This window comes from Pistacia vera, unplaced genomic scaffold, assembly GCF_008641045.1.
Source record: "Pistacia vera cultivar Batoury unplaced genomic scaffold, PisVer_v2 Contig40, whole genome shotgun sequence".
NCBI lineage: Eukaryota > Viridiplantae > Streptophyta > Magnoliopsida > Sapindales > Anacardiaceae > Pistacia > Pistacia vera.
In genome coordinates this window covers 1,224,223-1,240,892 of record NW_022196224.1, presented here as the reverse complement: position 1 = coordinate 1,240,892, position 16,670 = coordinate 1,224,223, and the positions used below count along the sequence as shown (strand labels likewise).

At 35.4% G+C, this 16,670-nt stretch overlaps 2 protein-coding genes across 2 annotated transcripts; both read right to left on the bottom strand.

Annotated features, from left to right (window-relative positions):
• Positions 1-3,746: 3,746 nt before the first annotated feature.
• On the bottom strand, positions 3,747-11,966 carry LOC116141528 (transcription factor MYB15-like). The gene is made up of 4 exons (XM_031427030.1): positions 11,798-11,966; positions 11,475-11,604; positions 10,732-10,982; positions 3,747-4,067 (listed from the first exon to the last, which is right to left on the bottom strand). Exons 1-4 carry the CDS (start codon positions 11,928-11,930, stop codon positions 3,835-3,837), a joined length of 747 nt encoding a protein of 248 aa, XP_031282890.1. The 5' UTR covers positions 11,931-11,966; the 3' UTR covers positions 3,747-3,834.
• Positions 11,967-14,397: 2,431 nt separating this feature from the next.
• On the bottom strand, positions 14,398-16,531 carry LOC116141652 (protein translation factor SUI1 homolog 1). Its single transcript, XM_031427138.1, has 5 exons — positions 16,404-16,531; positions 16,055-16,134; positions 15,008-15,213; positions 14,867-14,920; positions 14,398-14,774 (listed from the first exon to the last, which is right to left on the bottom strand). Exons 2-5 carry the CDS (start codon positions 16,089-16,091, stop codon positions 14,730-14,732), a joined length of 342 nt encoding a protein of 113 aa, XP_031282998.1. The 5' UTR covers positions 16,092-16,134; positions 16,404-16,531; the 3' UTR covers positions 14,398-14,729.
• Between the last annotated feature and the right edge of the window lie 139 nt (positions 16,532-16,670).

Below are 16,670 nucleotides of genomic sequence, written 5' to 3'. Positions count from 1 at the left end.
TATAAATTTCTCAATTGATAATTCTCAATCTCATCAGAGTTTCATTGCCTCATTTGTTTTCTTTTAGGTAAAAATTAACTTATTTACAGAATCTAAAACAAGACATGTTGATGAAAATATAAATATTGACCCAATGATTGGTCTAACGGTTAAAGAGGTTTATTCATTTCCTTAAGTTTCGAATTTAAATTTTAAGGTCACCTACCACAATAAATTATAATTTATTTGATTTTTTTGTGTTGTATCAGTTCAATGGACTTAAAAATTAATTGAGGTATGTACAAGTAGATTTGTATCTGTTTAAAAACTTAAAAATTAATAAGATATATACAAACAAACAGATTTGAATACTCTATTACTCATATATATATATATATATATATATATATATATATATAATATATATAATATATATATATATATATATATATTATGTGTGGGCCAGGGATTTATCATCACTGTCTTATTTCCAAGGCTAGCTGAAACAAGAAATAATTATGACCTTACATGAAATAAATAGATTGGAAGAAACAAGAAACAGAGAAGAAGATTCATGACATGATTGATGATTGATCGAGGTGAGTGCTTTATGCAAAAGCACGTAAGTCACATGAAGTCCGAGACGGGAAGGCCCCATAACTGTTATGGTGACAATGATAAGATAAACCTCTGAACTTCATAAATTACGTGAACAGAAGTGAGGTAGGGTTTCACATATTTTTGACTTTGTTAGATCATAAAATAATAAAAGCAAACAGTGGTTTACAGCTCTACTAGTATTCTGGTACATGTTTGACTATATGAGTGTTGACGCTTGATTTTGGACACTAACAATTCACACGTAAAAAATACTGAATTGATTCAAGAGACACACGCGATGGATCCATGAGATTTGAATATGGAGCTGAGATTATATATTTTACAGAAAAATAAATAAAAGATTGGCAAGAGGGGGTTTTTATAATGGTTCGGATGCTCAATAAGCGACTTCTACATCCACTGTTATTTTATTGCTCACTGACTATTTCTATGATTTTGCCCGTAAGGCATACAAAGATAAAGAAATACAGTGTTTACAGAAAGAGGATGAAAATGAAGCTCAAATCTCAGCCCAGCCTCCTTCTTTGGGAAGAGGAGTGCCCATTTATACACCTAAACACTCAATGTAATGAGTGTTTTGCAAGTTACCTTGACACATGGAAGACTCTCGTCCATTCATTTCTTGAAATGAGACAGGATTGGTGAGAATATCTTTGGAGATATGGGCTTGGCAGTTGGTACAAGAAGACATTAATGAGCTGACATAGGCGTGACTTTTTAGGCATAACAGAAGCCTCCCAGTTTTTGAAATGCGTAATCACGCTTCAGAAACTAAGGTCTTTGATCTGAATTGCTGCAGTCTTGAACTGAAGAGCTCGAACTAAAATCTGTTAGGAAAACGACCTGAAATCTGGTAGGAGCATGACCTGAAATCTGTTAGGAAAACAACCTGAAATCTGTTAGGAGCTCGACCTGAAAACAAAACGAGCTCAACTTGAGAGCAAAACGAGCTCAATCTGAGAGGTCAAAACGACCTAAATGAACAAAACGAGTTCAATCTGAGAGTAAAACGAGCTCAATATGCACATAACGAGCACGACCTGGCTTCGACCTGAACGTATAACGAGTACGACTTGGGCTCATAACTAGCACGACCTGGGCTCGACCTGAGCCCATAACGAGCACGACCTATGCTCAACCTGAACGCATAATGAGCACGACTTGGGCTTGACCTAAGCATATAACGAGCACGACTTGAGCTCATAACGAGCATGACCTGGGCTCGACTTGGGACGCATAACGAGCACGACCTGTGCTCGACCTGAACGAACACGACCTGGGCTCAACCTGAGCATATAACGAGCACGACCTGAGCGTGCGATAAGCGATCTGGCCACGTGATCTGGGTGATCTGAACGTGCGATTTGAGCGTGTGATCAGCGATCTGACCACGCAATTGGAGAATTCTGACATGTGCGATCTGCGATCTGGCCACGCGATCGGAGAACTCTGACACGTGCGATCTGAGATCTGGCCACGCGATCGAAGCTCTAATGCGTGCGATTAGCGATCTGGCCACGCGATTGGAGAGCTGATGCGTGCGATCTACGATCTAACCATGTGATCGGAGAACTTGGATGCAGGTTTGATAATTGGACCTACATGGGCCACCAAACTGTTGACGCTTGATTTTGGACGCCAACGATTCGCACGTGGGAAACGCTGAGCTGATTTAGGAGACACACGTGATGGATCCATGAGATTTGAATATGGAGCTGAGATTATATATTTTGCAGAAAAATAAATAAAAAATTGGCAAGAGGGAGTTTTTATAGTGGTTCGGATGCTCAACAAGCAACTCCTACATCTACTGTTATTTTATTGCTCACTGACTATTTCTATGATTTTGCCTGTAAGGCATACAAAGATGAAGAAATACAGTGTTACAGAGAGAGAATGAAAATGAAGCTCAAATCTCAGCCCAGCCTCCTTCTTCGGGAAGAGGAGTGCCCATTTATACATCTAAACACTCAATGTAATGAGTGTTTTGCAAGTTGTCTTGACACATGGAAGGTTTTCGTCAATTCTTTTTTTGAAATGAGATAGAGTTTGTGAGAATATCTTTGGAGATATGTGCTTGACAGCTGGTACAAAAAGACATTAAATAAACTGATATAGGCGTGATTTTTTAGGTATAACAATGAGCAAGGTTGTGTTTGTCTCCTTGTTGTACACACTACACAGTACTACTTATTTCTGTTTGATATTTATTTCAGGTGAAGCGATCTCATCAAGAGTTGGGCCTTAATTTACATATCTTTCCCTTAAAGATAAAAAGGGTTTTTTTTTTTCTAACCACAAATGACATGTCCGGTGCATAATTTACTGCTTGAGACAACGATAATTAAGAACGTATCTCTCTTTGTCTCTCACGCGCATGCGCACAGACCAGGTGAAAATAATAACAGTTCAAGATATTAATCAGAGACGAATGGTAAATGAAGAACTCGAGTTTTCACGCCCAAATCTTGTGAGGCCTGGTGGCCTTGATAGTTGATACAAATCTACACGTGGTAATTAATTTGTAAGATTCATTTCTCACTCCTAAAGTGTCTTGTCAGTTAGGCTTATTATCAAGTATGGATTCTGTAAATTCCAGTCCTACCCAAGGAGAGAAGAACTCGTGATGTTGGATTAAGAATGCGAAAAAATTGTTTTAATGCGCGCGATTCAAAGCAGTCGATTGAGATAAACAAAGAACCGGTTATGGGCCATTAAGTTGCAAAGTCCAGCCCACTTCTGATTAGGTTGGGCGTCAATAATGGCATCATAGTGATGAGTCAATGCATAGTACAAATAAAAAACACTGTTTATGCCAGGCAATGGGCATAAAACATTAAAAGGCAGAAGTCCGTCCATTATCTGGATAAAAGAATTATTGTCATTACGATCTCTTTATATTATTCATAACGGGAAAGCCTACTAGTCACCACACCAAAATCCTATTAAACAAAATCATTGTACGCTAACGCTGTACATATATCCCTTTATCCAGAAGACTGGCCGCATAAGGATTATGAAAATTTTCGTTGGAAAAGATTCTAGTTAAATATATGCAAGAAAACAAAATTCTGCCATTTCCAATACAACAGATATAATCTTTATCCTTTCTATGAGTAAACTTTTATATATTGAACACATTAACATTCTCATAGTAATTCATATATAACTTATATTGATTTCATTTCTAATTTTGCTCATAAAACTCATATATATGGGCATAACATATCTCCATCAAAAAAATGGAGAATGAACAGGTACATATTCGGGGTCGACAAAAGGTACTAGAAAATCATTGGAAATATTGAAATTGTAGGAATTGTCTGCCAAGAATGGTTCAGTCCAGAAATTACCACTCGGTTCAGCATATAATTCAAAGAAAGCAGCAACCTGATGATCTTCTAGAATTGATTCTGTGCTGCTGGTTACACCTGTGGTATCTATGGTTATGGAGGAAAATTGATCACCTGAGNTACAATTACATGTTCATCTGTGTTTTTCCTAACACATCTTTAACCAATATCGAAGGTTGGCCGTTTTAAGAGCCTCTTGACAAGCTGAATCATTCCATTCAATTACTTTCTCAAAACTATTCATATTTATTTTGGCTTCTATAATCTTCTTGCATGGTATTGAGTTGACTTCCCAGCAGAATATTTTCTCCCATATAGGAAGACTTGGAGGTTGAAGATTTGAGTTTCTGTGACCTGTATTCGAATGATTGTTACTATTATTTACAACTGCCATGTTATTTGTATAACCGAGTTATCTATTTAGTGAAACGATTTCGCAACATACGCCATACATAAGAATACACAGATTATATTTCTATTGTAATTGTATAAAAAAAAAAAACATTATATGCAATAATAATAGAATAGTCTAAATAGATTTAAAATTATTTATAATCATACCACATTCATATTAAATCTACGGTTATTAGTTAATAAAATTGCAAATAAATTGAATAACTAAAATGGAAAAAATAACAACTAGACAAACAATATTGATTGTTAATATCTTTCACATGCCCATCTTAATTTGATTAAGTCATGATGATTCGCATATTTTCAACACATATATTACATATTTTCCTGCATAGATAAACATAAATATAATCCGATTCATAAAATGTGTTGTTGACTTCAGTGAAACTATATTACTGACAATCCAAAAGTTGAAATATTAAATATTTCAATTACATTGAACAAAATACGAACAGTTGCTTTAATTATATCATATCACTACCATATCATTAACAAATACCAGACAGAAGACGAACCATTGTCAACCTAGAAACCAAAAAACCTACGAAACACAATTCCAAATACAATTCCAAATACAATGTACAAAGAATGAACAGTCTCTTGCTATTCTACCTTTTCGCATTTTGTTGTTCCTATATAAACATAACAAAATACAATTTGAAATATCACACAATACTAATTTTGTTATACTTTAAAAACTTTTATTCGCAATGGCAGAAGCATCAAGAACAACAACACACGGTAATAAACATTGAACCATATATCTTATATTCAATGTCATATATCTATTCTAATATGTGTGTGCATGATTTATAGATGAAGCAACATCATTCCAACCACAAAATGAGATCAAAGAAATTCTCAAATTGAAAGATATTATCCATGGTCTGTTAGAGATAATGAGTTCAACCATGGATATTATCTCTGATTTAACTCGACGTAAGTTTTTAGTTACTGCTAAAGAGGTTGAACTACAGATAAGACAGTAAAATATTTAGAAAAACGCTATGTATATAGTTTTTCCTTTTTCCCTCTGTTATCAATAACATAATAATAATAATGAAAAATAACAAAATAATAATAACAAAATCTTCTATTATAATCAATATTTGATATATTTTTTTGTGAAACAATAATCGTTTACAATTTCTTAAAATATAAAAATTTGATAATAAAATAAAAACAATATAATAAATAAACCCGCGCAACGCGCGGGCATGCCATCTAATTGATAAATGTCTTTGATTACTTTCCATGCACTTTATTTCTGTTCTAAAAAATTCCTCTTTGTTTTGTTATAATTCTAATTCTTAACATCTAAAATTTCAAAAATCATAGGAATTTCAATTGGTCAAAATTTATTATTATAAGGTTATTCATGTGAAAAATGTCTCTTTTATTCATAATTAATTTTTAAAATTATGAAAAATGTCTTAAAATTTTACTAACACTTTTAAAAATTTCTGTTCAAATTTTATAATATTTTATTATCTACTATAGTATGGGAATAATTACAAACCAGGTTTCTAATTAAGATGAGGGAGAAGAACTTTTTCCCACCCAAGGTTTAACAAAACGACACTTTCCAACCTATCAAGTTTCAAAATGACACTTTCCCACCCATATTAAAATCCGTCCGTTAAGTTTAACTGAAGAAAGGCATAATAGTAATTTTTAAAAACTGTTAAAGGTAATTATGTCATTTCACATAAACTTAAAAAAAAAAAATTCAATCCCATTTACTTTCTTCCCCACCCCATCCCATCGCCCCAAAATCCTCCACCTCCGCCAATCATCTTCCTTCATCCTCACTATCACCCCACCAAAAGGCCTACCACTCCAACTCATGCCCACTCTCAAGAAAGCTCTTGACGTGGCTGCCCCCGATTTCCACCAAATCTTGAAAAAATAAAACCCCAATTTGGTCATTTATGATTTTCTCCAACCATGGGCGCATGCAACAACTCTGTCACTCAATATTCCTGCCGTTCATTTTCTTGTCACTTCTATCGTAATGATTGCGTTTTTAGATTATGTTGGTAAAAATCCAGGTGTTGAATTTTTGAAACCGAAATTATCCCACTTGCTTGCATCGATTTCAAATGGAGTGAAAGATCAAGACAAGGTTGAAGAATGCTTAGAATTTGGCCAGATGATTTTCAGCCAAAATCGCACCAAATTCAAACTTGGATCTTGGGTGACAAAGTGAGAAGATTGTGGTGGTTGGGTGCGATTCCAGCCAATTAGTGTGAGAAGGTCAGAAGATTCCGACCATTTTTTTTTTCAATGTTTTTTTTTTTTTTTTTTATTTGGATGATGTTGTTTTGTGTTGATTTGATAAGGGTGATGATGTTTTGTGTTGATTTGGATAAGGCCAAGTGGAGATTTTGTGTGTGGATTTGTGTAAGAAGTTAGCGGTGAGAAGGCAGTTGCGATCGGTTGAAACTGCAACCGGAATCAAAGGTGGAGAAGAAGAAAGAAAAGAATATAAGTGAAGGGTATTTTTTATTTTACATTGTTTTTACCGTGTCAAAGAACAAATTTTCTTAACTAAACATAATGGTGGGTGGGAAAGTGTCATTTTGAAACTTGATGGGCGGGAAAAGTGTCATTTTGAAACTGGGCGGGTGGGAAAGTGTCATGTTGCCAAACCTTGGGTGGGAAAAGGTCGCTCTCCCTTAAGATGAACAATTTACAAGATGTAAAGGTCGTTTTGCCAAAAACGAATGTACTGTCTTCCATGTAATCACAGAATAATGAGTTTCAACAATATTTGGGAACCTCCGAAGTGTTACCAGCAGATCCATAACAAAGAGCCAACTTTGATGTCTTATAATATTGGAAAACCAGAAAATGTATTTTTCTGACATTATCAAGACTTGCCTTAGATGTTTTCGCTGTTCATGTCTCAACTGTCTCATCCGAATAAACATTTAGTGCAAGTAGAAGAATTTTAAATGAAAGGAGGACTAAACTTTCACAAAAAATGATTGAAGTCCTTACATGTCTTTGAGATTGGGAATGGTCGCGCCATCAGAATCAAATACGAGATTGTCGAGATACTTTAATATAATCATTTCAATCTTGTAATATAGATGATACGGATGAGAGAGGTCCTAATCAACCCTTAAATTAATTGTTTTGTAAATTGTAACTTGTAAATTAATAGTCAATTATTACACTCTTTTTTCCTTACCTAGTTTTTATCTCATTGTGTTTTTCTTGGTAAGGTTTTTAATGAGACAATAATTGTTGTAATTTTTTATTTTATTTTTTGATAAATGAATAAATCTAATTTTTCTTATATTACAATTTTATTGTATTAAAATTGAATTAACATNAGGCATACAAAGATAAAGAAATACAGTGTTTACAGAAAGAGGATGAAAATGAAGCTCAAATCTCAGCCCAGCCTCCTTCTTTGGGAAGAGGAGTGCCCATTTATACACCTAAACACTCAATGTAATGAGTGTTTTGCAAGTTACCTTGACACATGGAAGACTCTCGTCCATTCATTTCTTGAAATGAGACAGGATTGGTGAGAATATCTTTGGAGATATGGGCTTGGCAGTTGGTACAAGAAGACATTAATGAGCTGACATAGGCGTGACTTTTTAGGCATAACAGAAGCCTCCCAGTTTTTGAAATGCGTAATCACGCTTCAGAAACTAAGGTCTTTGATCTGAATTGCTGCAGTCTTGAACTGAAGAGCTCGAACTAAAATCTGTTAGGAAAACGACCTGAAATCTGGTAGGAGCATGACCTGAAATCTGTTAGGAAAACAACCTGAAATCTGTTAGGAGCTCGACCTGAAAACAAAACGAGCTCAACTTGAGAGCAAAACGAGCTCAATCTGAGAGGTCAAAACGACCTAAATGAACAAAACGAGTTCAATCTGAGAGTAAAACGAGCTCAATATGCACATAACGAGCACGACCTGGCTTCGACCTGAACGTATAACGAGTACGACTTGGGCTCATAACTAGCACGACCTGGGCTCGACCTGAGCCCATAACGAGCACGACCTATGCTCAACCTGAACGCATAATGAGCACGACTTGGGCTTGACCTAAGCATATAACGAGCACGACTTGAGCTCATAACGAGCATGACCTGGGCTCGACTTGGGACGCATAACGAGCACGACCTGTGCTCGACCTGAACGAACACGACCTGGGCTCAACCTGAGCATATAACGAGCACGACCTGAGCGTGCGATAAGCGATCTGGCCACGTGATCTGGGTGATCTGAACGTGCGATTTGAGCGTGTGATCAGCGATCTGACCACGCAATTGGAGAATTCTGACATGTGCGATCTGCGATCTGGCCACGCGATCGGAGAACTCTGACACGTGCGATCTGAGATCTGGCCACGCGATCGAAGCTCTAATGCGTGCGATTAGCGATCTGGCCACGCGATTGGAGAGCTGATGCGTGCGATCTACGATCTAACCATGTGATCGGAGAACTTGGATGCAGGTTTGATAATTGGACCTACATGGGCCACCAAACTGTTGACGCTTGATTTTGGACGCCAACGATTCGCACGTGGGAAACGCTGAGCTGATTTAGGAGACACACGTGATGGATCCATGAGATTTGAATATGGAGCTGAGATTATATATTTTGCAGAAAAATAAATAAAAAATTGGCAAGAGGGAGTTTTTATAGTGGTTCGGATGCTCAACAAGCAACTCCTACATCTACTGTTATTTTATTGCTCACTGACTATTTCTATGATTTTGCCTGTAAGGCATACAAAGATGAAGAAATACAGTGTTACAGAGAGAGAATGAAAATGAAGCTCAAATCTCAGCCCAGCCTCCTTCTTCGGGAAGAGGAGTGCCCATTTATACATCTAAACACTCAATGTAATGAGTGTTTTGCAAGTTGTCTTGACACATGGAAGGTTTTCGTCAATTCTTTTTTTGAAATGAGATAGAGTTTGTGAGAATATCTTTGGAGATATGTGCTTGACAGCTGGTACAAAAAGACATTAAATAAACTGATATAGGCGTGATTTTTTAGGTATAACAATGAGCAAGGTTGTGTTTGTCTCCTTGTTGTACACACTACACAGTACTACTTATTTCTGTTTGATATTTATTTCAGGTGAAGCGATCTCATCAAGAGTTGGGCCTTAATTTACATATCTTTCCCTTAAAGATAAAAAGGGTTTTTTTTTTTCTAACCACAAATGACATGTCCGGTGCATAATTTACTGCTTGAGACAACGATAATTAAGAACGTATCTCTCTTTGTCTCTCACGCGCATGCGCACAGACCAGGTGAAAATAATAACAGTTCAAGATATTAATCAGAGACGAATGGTAAATGAAGAACTCGAGTTTTCACGCCCAAATCTTGTGAGGCCTGGTGGCCTTGATAGTTGATACAAATCTACACGTGGTAATTAATTTGTAAGATTCATTTCTCACTCCTAAAGTGTCTTGTCAGTTAGGCTTATTATCAAGTATGGATTCTGTAAATTCCAGTCCTACCCAAGGAGAGAAGAACTCGTGATGTTGGATTAAGAATGCGAAAAAATTGTTTTAATGCGCGCGATTCAAAGCAGTCGATTGAGATAAACAAAGAACCGGTTATGGGCCATTAAGTTGCAAAGTCCAGCCCACTTCTGATTAGGTTGGGCGTCAATAATGGCATCATAGTGATGAGTCAATGCATAGTACAAATAAAAAACACTGTTTATGCCAGGCAATGGGCATAAAACATTAAAAGGCAGAAGTCCGTCCATTATCTGGATAAAAGAATTATTGTCATTACGATCTCTTTATATTATTCATAACGGGAAAGCCTACTAGTCACCACACCAAAATCCTATTAAACAAAATCATTGTACGCTAACGCTGTACATATATCCCTTTATCCAGAAGACTGGCCGCATAAGGATTATGAAAATTTTCGTTGGAAAAGATTCTAGTTAAATATATGCAAGAAAACAAAATTCTGCCATTTCCAATACAACAGATATAATCTTTATCCTTTCTATGAGTAAACTTTTATATATTGAACACATTAACATTCTCATAGTAATTCATATATAACTTATATTGATTTCATTTCTAATTTTGCTCATAAAACTCATATATATGGGCATAACATATCTCCATCAAAAAAATGGAGAATGAACAGGTACATATTCGGGGTCGACAAAAGGTACTAGAAAATCATTGGAAATATTGAAATTGTAGGAATTGTCTGCCAAGAATGGTTCAGTCCAGAAATTACCACTCGGTTCAGCATATAATTCAAAGAAAGCAGCAACCTGATGATCTTCTAGAATTGATTCTGTGCTGCTGGTTACACCTGTGGTATCTATGGTTATGGAGGAAAATTGATCACCTGAGGAGGGTTGTGGTGATAATGGGGAACTTTCAAGAATTTGGAGACTGACTATATCTGGATGGTCGTTGTTGAGTTTTGATTCTCCCTCTTGGCTGGTTTCATGGGGTGACGGATCTTCTGGTTTTTCTTTTGATTGATCAGTACTTGAGTTTGAATTTTGGTTCAACCGCTTCTTCAGGTTTGTGTGCCAGTGGTTTTTGATCTCGTTGTCAGTTCTACCTGGTAACTGAGCAGCAATCGCGGCCCATCTGCACATGATCAAAGGATTGCATGAGATTATCATTCCTTAATACATTCATATGCATTATAGCTTTTTGTTAGATATTAATGAACTAGTGGAACTAGCCATCTTTCTCATCTCCAATGAATGTAACAGTCATTTTTGTGATGGTTTAATGGACATGCTCTATCTTAATTAGCTGCTTTTGTTCAAGTTTTGCTAGAGAAATCATCAATTAATAGCATGTTTGTTCATGCTACGCAGATGAAAGGGCTAATTATTGTTATGTTGTTAATTCATGTTTTTGAAGTCTTGAAGCTTTACATAAGAATCGATAGTGTTTGAATGCATGCAGTGAAGAAAAGACTTATTTAGCATAAAGATGGTGTTTGCATTTGATTGATCCTCATTTACTAAACTTGCAAGAATATATTTTACCCTTGATTTATCTCTGCATGTTCTCATCTCTTTTCCAAGTTGAAAAGTTGTATAAAGAAAGGATTGGCAGTCGATAAAGTACCTGTTTCCCAGTGACTCATGCAATCTGATGATGGTGTCTTCTTCTTCCTTGCTATAATTCCCCCGTTTGATGTTTGGCCTCAAATAGTTCATCCATCTGAGTCTGCAACTCTTCCCACACCTTGATAGACCTGGAAATTGAAACAAGAAAGATTATTTTATGAACAAAACCAACGAATACAAAGTCCAAAGTTAATTATCTGATAATCCGAAACACAGTCAATCTTTTAAAGAAGAAATTCAACCCAGAAGTAGAATGTGATTGTCTTTAAACTAAAGAGTAAAGATTAAGCCTTTCAGCGGCTGGCTTTCACTCTTAATTACCTGCATACTTGGGAAGTTGGCGCCAGTTCCAACAGCCATATCTAGTTACATAAGCCTTTAGCTTTCTATCTTCTTCAGGTGTCCATGTTCCCTTCTTCAGTCCACTTTTATCACAGCCAGGAGTTCTCACCATTTTTCTTTTCTTCTGTTTCTCTTTGATTTTATTGTACTCACAGCACAACTGACAAGTTGAAGTTACAGCTATATATACCGTAGTATAACATAGAAAATCAAAACGTGTTTCACACCGTGTTTTTAGTAAACAACTTTTTCGTTTCATTTTCAAATTAATTTGGGTTTATTTAAAAAGGGAGTCTAGTTTTCAAAGAAAAGAGGGTCCACCCAAGAAGATTCGTTACAAGTCTTTTTCTATTATTCAACAGTCCTATGTTGCCCTTCATTAAATAAAAAAAGACATCAAGAGACATTGTCCACATATGAAATTCACACAATCAAGCTTCCAGGAAACTGGCTCAGCGCATACTTGTACACTACTGACAAAGCTTAATCATGGATTAGACTAGACTATTTAAATATTAATAATGTTAACTATGCCTTAATTATCTAATAATTTAAAATTTTGGATCAAATGTCTTCTTGCCAAATATTCTTGGTAGGCCAAGTTTTTGTTTGGAATTTGCTTGAATTTTGGAAGTATATATCATGTGTAATTCGTATAGATTAACAGTTGATTCCATGTTAATTCTGCTTCTGCCCATATTATGTTTTTGATTTTGTCTTTAAGTAGACAGGGGTGTTTAAAGTCTAAAGATAAGAAAGGGATTGTACAAAGTCATAAAACTATTTTTCCCTATATGAACATGTTAATCTCTGATGCATACTAATTTGAAGTCAAGGATGATGCTTAGACAAATAGGATTAGGGACAGCGCAAATGACTATCCACTCTTTGTACTCATCATTTCTATAATTAGACTTTTTAACTTGCAAGTAGCTATATGATATCCTTCTCCTCCTTATCATCTTTTTTAAATTATTATTTCTCATTAAATAATTACTTTTAAACATAAATAATTGGAACCTTCTGCTTTTGTATCCCTAAAAGCTACTTCTTTTCAACAATATTAATACCATTTTTATTTTGAATATTTACAAAATAACTTTGAAAAAAAAAAAAAAAACCAATTTTGCAAATTAATCATTTGGAGACAATTCCTGATTAAATTAACTGATACATAAAGAAATTGGTGTTTTGTATTTTCAAGTAAAAAGTAAAAATACTTTTTGGCTCCAAAAATTACGGGTTTGAAAGCTACATAATCTTAAAGTTAATTTGGAAATATCAAATGGCCACATATATTTCTGCTTATGAAACTAATAAATGTTAGCATGACTAATTCATCAAGTCTTGGTGACATTTATCAACTCTTATGCATCAATTAATAATGTTGGTTTTCTAAAATAATAGTGTGGACCTTATAATTAGAGTCACAGGTTAGGTAGGGACTTAATGCAATAATAAATAAACAGGGCTCACCTAAAATAGTCCAAATTAAATTCACCTAAGTTAAATTTTAACTTTGATAAGTGATGACGATATATATATAGTGACTAGGTCTGGTCCCATGTCCGTGTTGATGTAATAATGTCTCATACGATGACTAGTATCAATAATGGTTTAGTAATAGTATAAGCAGGGTTTCACATCACGTGTGAACTTGACCTTTTACTATGGATTTAGTTTGTATTTTTGATTCACGTGGAGTCACCAGTCAACTGAGAATCTTTCAAGCCCAGCATGAGAAGCAAGAAGGAACCAACCAAGACCAATCGCCTAACCAAAAGCAAACAGAGCAAACACATCCATCCTTATGTAAATTTTAGGATACTTCTAACACCTTTGAACTGACTGCAACTGGTCAAGCAATAGTCGAAATTAAAAGGGCTTTTTCTTTTTTATAAAGTGAATAGATGTGGTCATTGAAGGTTCGTTGAATGCTTGCAAAAGTTTTGTAGAAATACTTNCTATTCGCTAATCCAAAAGATGAAAAGCATGACCAAATAGGGTGTTAATACATTTAATTTCGATTTCTTGTTTGTAATTGTATTTTTGTTTAAAATACCAAAAGGTTGTCACGCACACAATTAGTTGGGTTGCCAGGCAGAAGGATTGATCTTTTTTCTTGCATATGAACGAATACTAGACCACAGAAACCAAAATCCTTTCAAAATACGGATCAACTGGCCATTATTTCTCTCCTTTGATGTTTATGCCCGCTAATAACTTATTTCAAGTTATTGATTCTTCCGTACAAAGGCAATACTGCTAACATACGAATCTCACAGTTGATGGTACCCAATGAAGTTATGAGAAACTATCAATTACCACATTCGGTTTATGAGAGAGTTTTTGTTAAGTTCATCCGAGACAAATGTCCAAGAAAAGTTATAAAACACTCCTACAATAGGATCTTCACAAGAAATGGATGGAGAAAATTTTATTTTTAAGTTTTGACAGTTGAACAAGGTCATCTTCTTAAACAAAGTATATTGAATTCCAACCGTAGAAACCTTGTAGCCAGATATCACTGGCATGTTTTTATTAGTCAGCAACTACAGGTTCCTTCAGAAGCGGCTTCATAAACAAGCAAAAAATTTGGCCTGATTTTGTTTTCAAGCACTTCTCAAAAAAATCACATATCGAGTGTAAGGGGTTAGGGGTGTACAGTTTAAATTTCGATAACTAGTTGAAGGGGGAAAGCAACTACATAGCATTCCATTATCATTCCACAATACAGAATCCAGAGAACTAACTAGAAAACACCAGTACCACGAAATGCATACATCATATCAAACGAACTGGGAAATGACCATATGATATAATTGCACCAACATATAAGTAGTTTTTTGATAAGAGTGTTCTGCACTGACATTAGGAGCATGCAGTGTGCAGACAGTTCAGTTGCTGTGGCTTAAAAACCATGCATTTTGATGTGCTCCTTCTTCACAATGCCAGCCTGAAAGAAGAAGAAAAAATATAGATCAAAATACAATTCAGGCAACAGGCAAAAAAAGAAAGAAAATCAAAAGATGGAGAAATCAGATGTACCTGGACAAGGAAGGTGGACACGTTCTTCCGCTGGTCACCTTGGAGTTGAATAACCTGTACATGCACAGCAAATTGATAAGCCAACAAAAATAAGAATGGAAATAAATAGTTGATTAAGCTAGGTCGATCAAAGAGATGTACCTGTCCTAATTCAGGGTCCTGGACAACTGTACCATTGCAGCAGAACTCCTTCTTGAGGTCCTTGAGGATCTTGTTGTAGCTGAATTCTTTCTTCAACCCTTGGACAGTTGTCAGGCTTTTCCTACCATTCCTTTGCTGAATACGAATATGCACATACTCCTTTGTCCCAGCACCCGAGTCCTCAGCATTTGCATCAGCAAACGGATCTATCACCCAGACAAAACAGAGTGGTTAGGCTTTCCAATAGAGCTCAAAAGCTTGGAAGATGTAAAATAATTAGAAAATGAAAGTAACTGAAAAAGAATAACAACATGATGAGGATGGTAGAAATATTGTTGTAACCAGATCGATTATGACTCCTAAAGATTGTGCAAGTAATAACGAAAATTTATTCACAAAAAAGATGAGGGCTTGACATCAGAAAATTATCATCTAAAAATTACAAGTAAAAAAGCCAGTTCGCAATTTACATCTTTACAACTATAAAACTAGGTTTCTATTACAGAAAAACAGGCAAGGCTGTTAAATTAAGATTCTACATTGGATTGTAAAGAAGCTCTTTGGTATTGAATTAAAAAGAAATTTACGAATTTGCAGGATGACACATATGATGTAATAGTATAAGAGTTAAATGAAAAATTAGTATAGAACAAGCTCACAACACAATCAATGATAACATAAGACCAATATTCAATATTCACCGTATAAACTTGGAATTGTAACTGGAGTAAAAATACAGCACCGCAGAGTTTCATGTTTTGTAGGCACATACGAAAGCATACGGAACTCTTGCGATACTTAATTTGCTATCACTACCCTAATTTAAGATAATACTACAATCCAAAACCTACCATGCAAGCCTCTCCTATAATCTTATTTCATATTATGTAGGGCAGTTCATAAAATCCACCATGATCTCGACTAAGCTATAAACAAGCGCGCTTCTCATGCTAGAAAGCGATAATTTCAAAGTAAAAAATACGAAGAAGTTCAAAAAAATTGCAACTAAAGACGTCCAGTTGTGATATAATCTATAAAGAAGCTTACCAAAGGTAGTAGGAATCTGGTTATCGAGATCAGACATGAACCTTGGCTGATGAAAGGGGCCTAACAACCAGAACTCAGACCTATGTAACAAAGTCAACACATCAGAAACTTGTTACATAATCAGCTAAATTACACACAAAATTAAAGCCTCAATTAAAACCAAAACTAAAGAATTAAAGAATCAAAGTAACCCGAACCATAATTAAAACCATAAATATTGTTAATTTTCGACATAAAAAAAATAAATAAATAAATCATTCAACAAGAAACCCCCAAATTTTCACACGAAAAGAAAATTAAAGAAAGAAAAGAGATCTTTGCAGCAGAAACTATTAGGCTTGTTGATTACCTGATCCGAATATTAGGGTTCGAGATTCGCGAGAGTCTGATCGATGAGATCGAAAAAAACCCTAAACCGGATAAGTCTAAGCTGGTGTTTGGTGACAAAGAAAAAATATGAGAGAGTGATCTAGAATTGGAATTATAGGAAAACGAAATTCGCAGGGTTAGGTAAGCTAATACATGTTGAATACTCGCGAGAGTACTAATTTCAACCGTTTACGCTACCGTTAACTAAAACGTGGAAAATAGACAGGTGGCGAGGTGTGAGAGCGAG

Coding starts and splice junctions, on each gene's coding strand:
- LOC116141528 (XM_031427030.1), bottom strand. CDS start 11,930: ATGGTGAGAACTCCTGGCTGTGATAAAAGTGGACTGAAGAAGGGAACA. Junction 11,605..11,797: donor CCAACTTCCCAAGTATGCAG/GTAATTAAGAGT, acceptor TTCAATTTCCAG/GTCTATCAAGGTGTGGGAAG. Junction 10,983..11,474: donor CATGAGTCACTGGGAAACAG/GTACTTTATCGA, acceptor GATCATGTGCAG/ATGGGCCGCGATTGCTGCTC.
- LOC116141652 (XM_031427138.1), bottom strand. CDS start 16,091: ATGTCTGATCTCGATAACCAGATTCCTACTACCTTTG. Junction 15,214..16,054: donor CCAGATTCCTACTACCTTTG/GTAAGCTTCTTT, acceptor TCTGGGTGATAG/ATCCGTTTGCTGATGCAAAT. Junction 14,775..14,866: donor TGTCCACCTTCCTTGTCCAG/GTACATCTGATT, acceptor TTCTTCTTTCAG/GCTGGCATTGTGAAGAAGGA.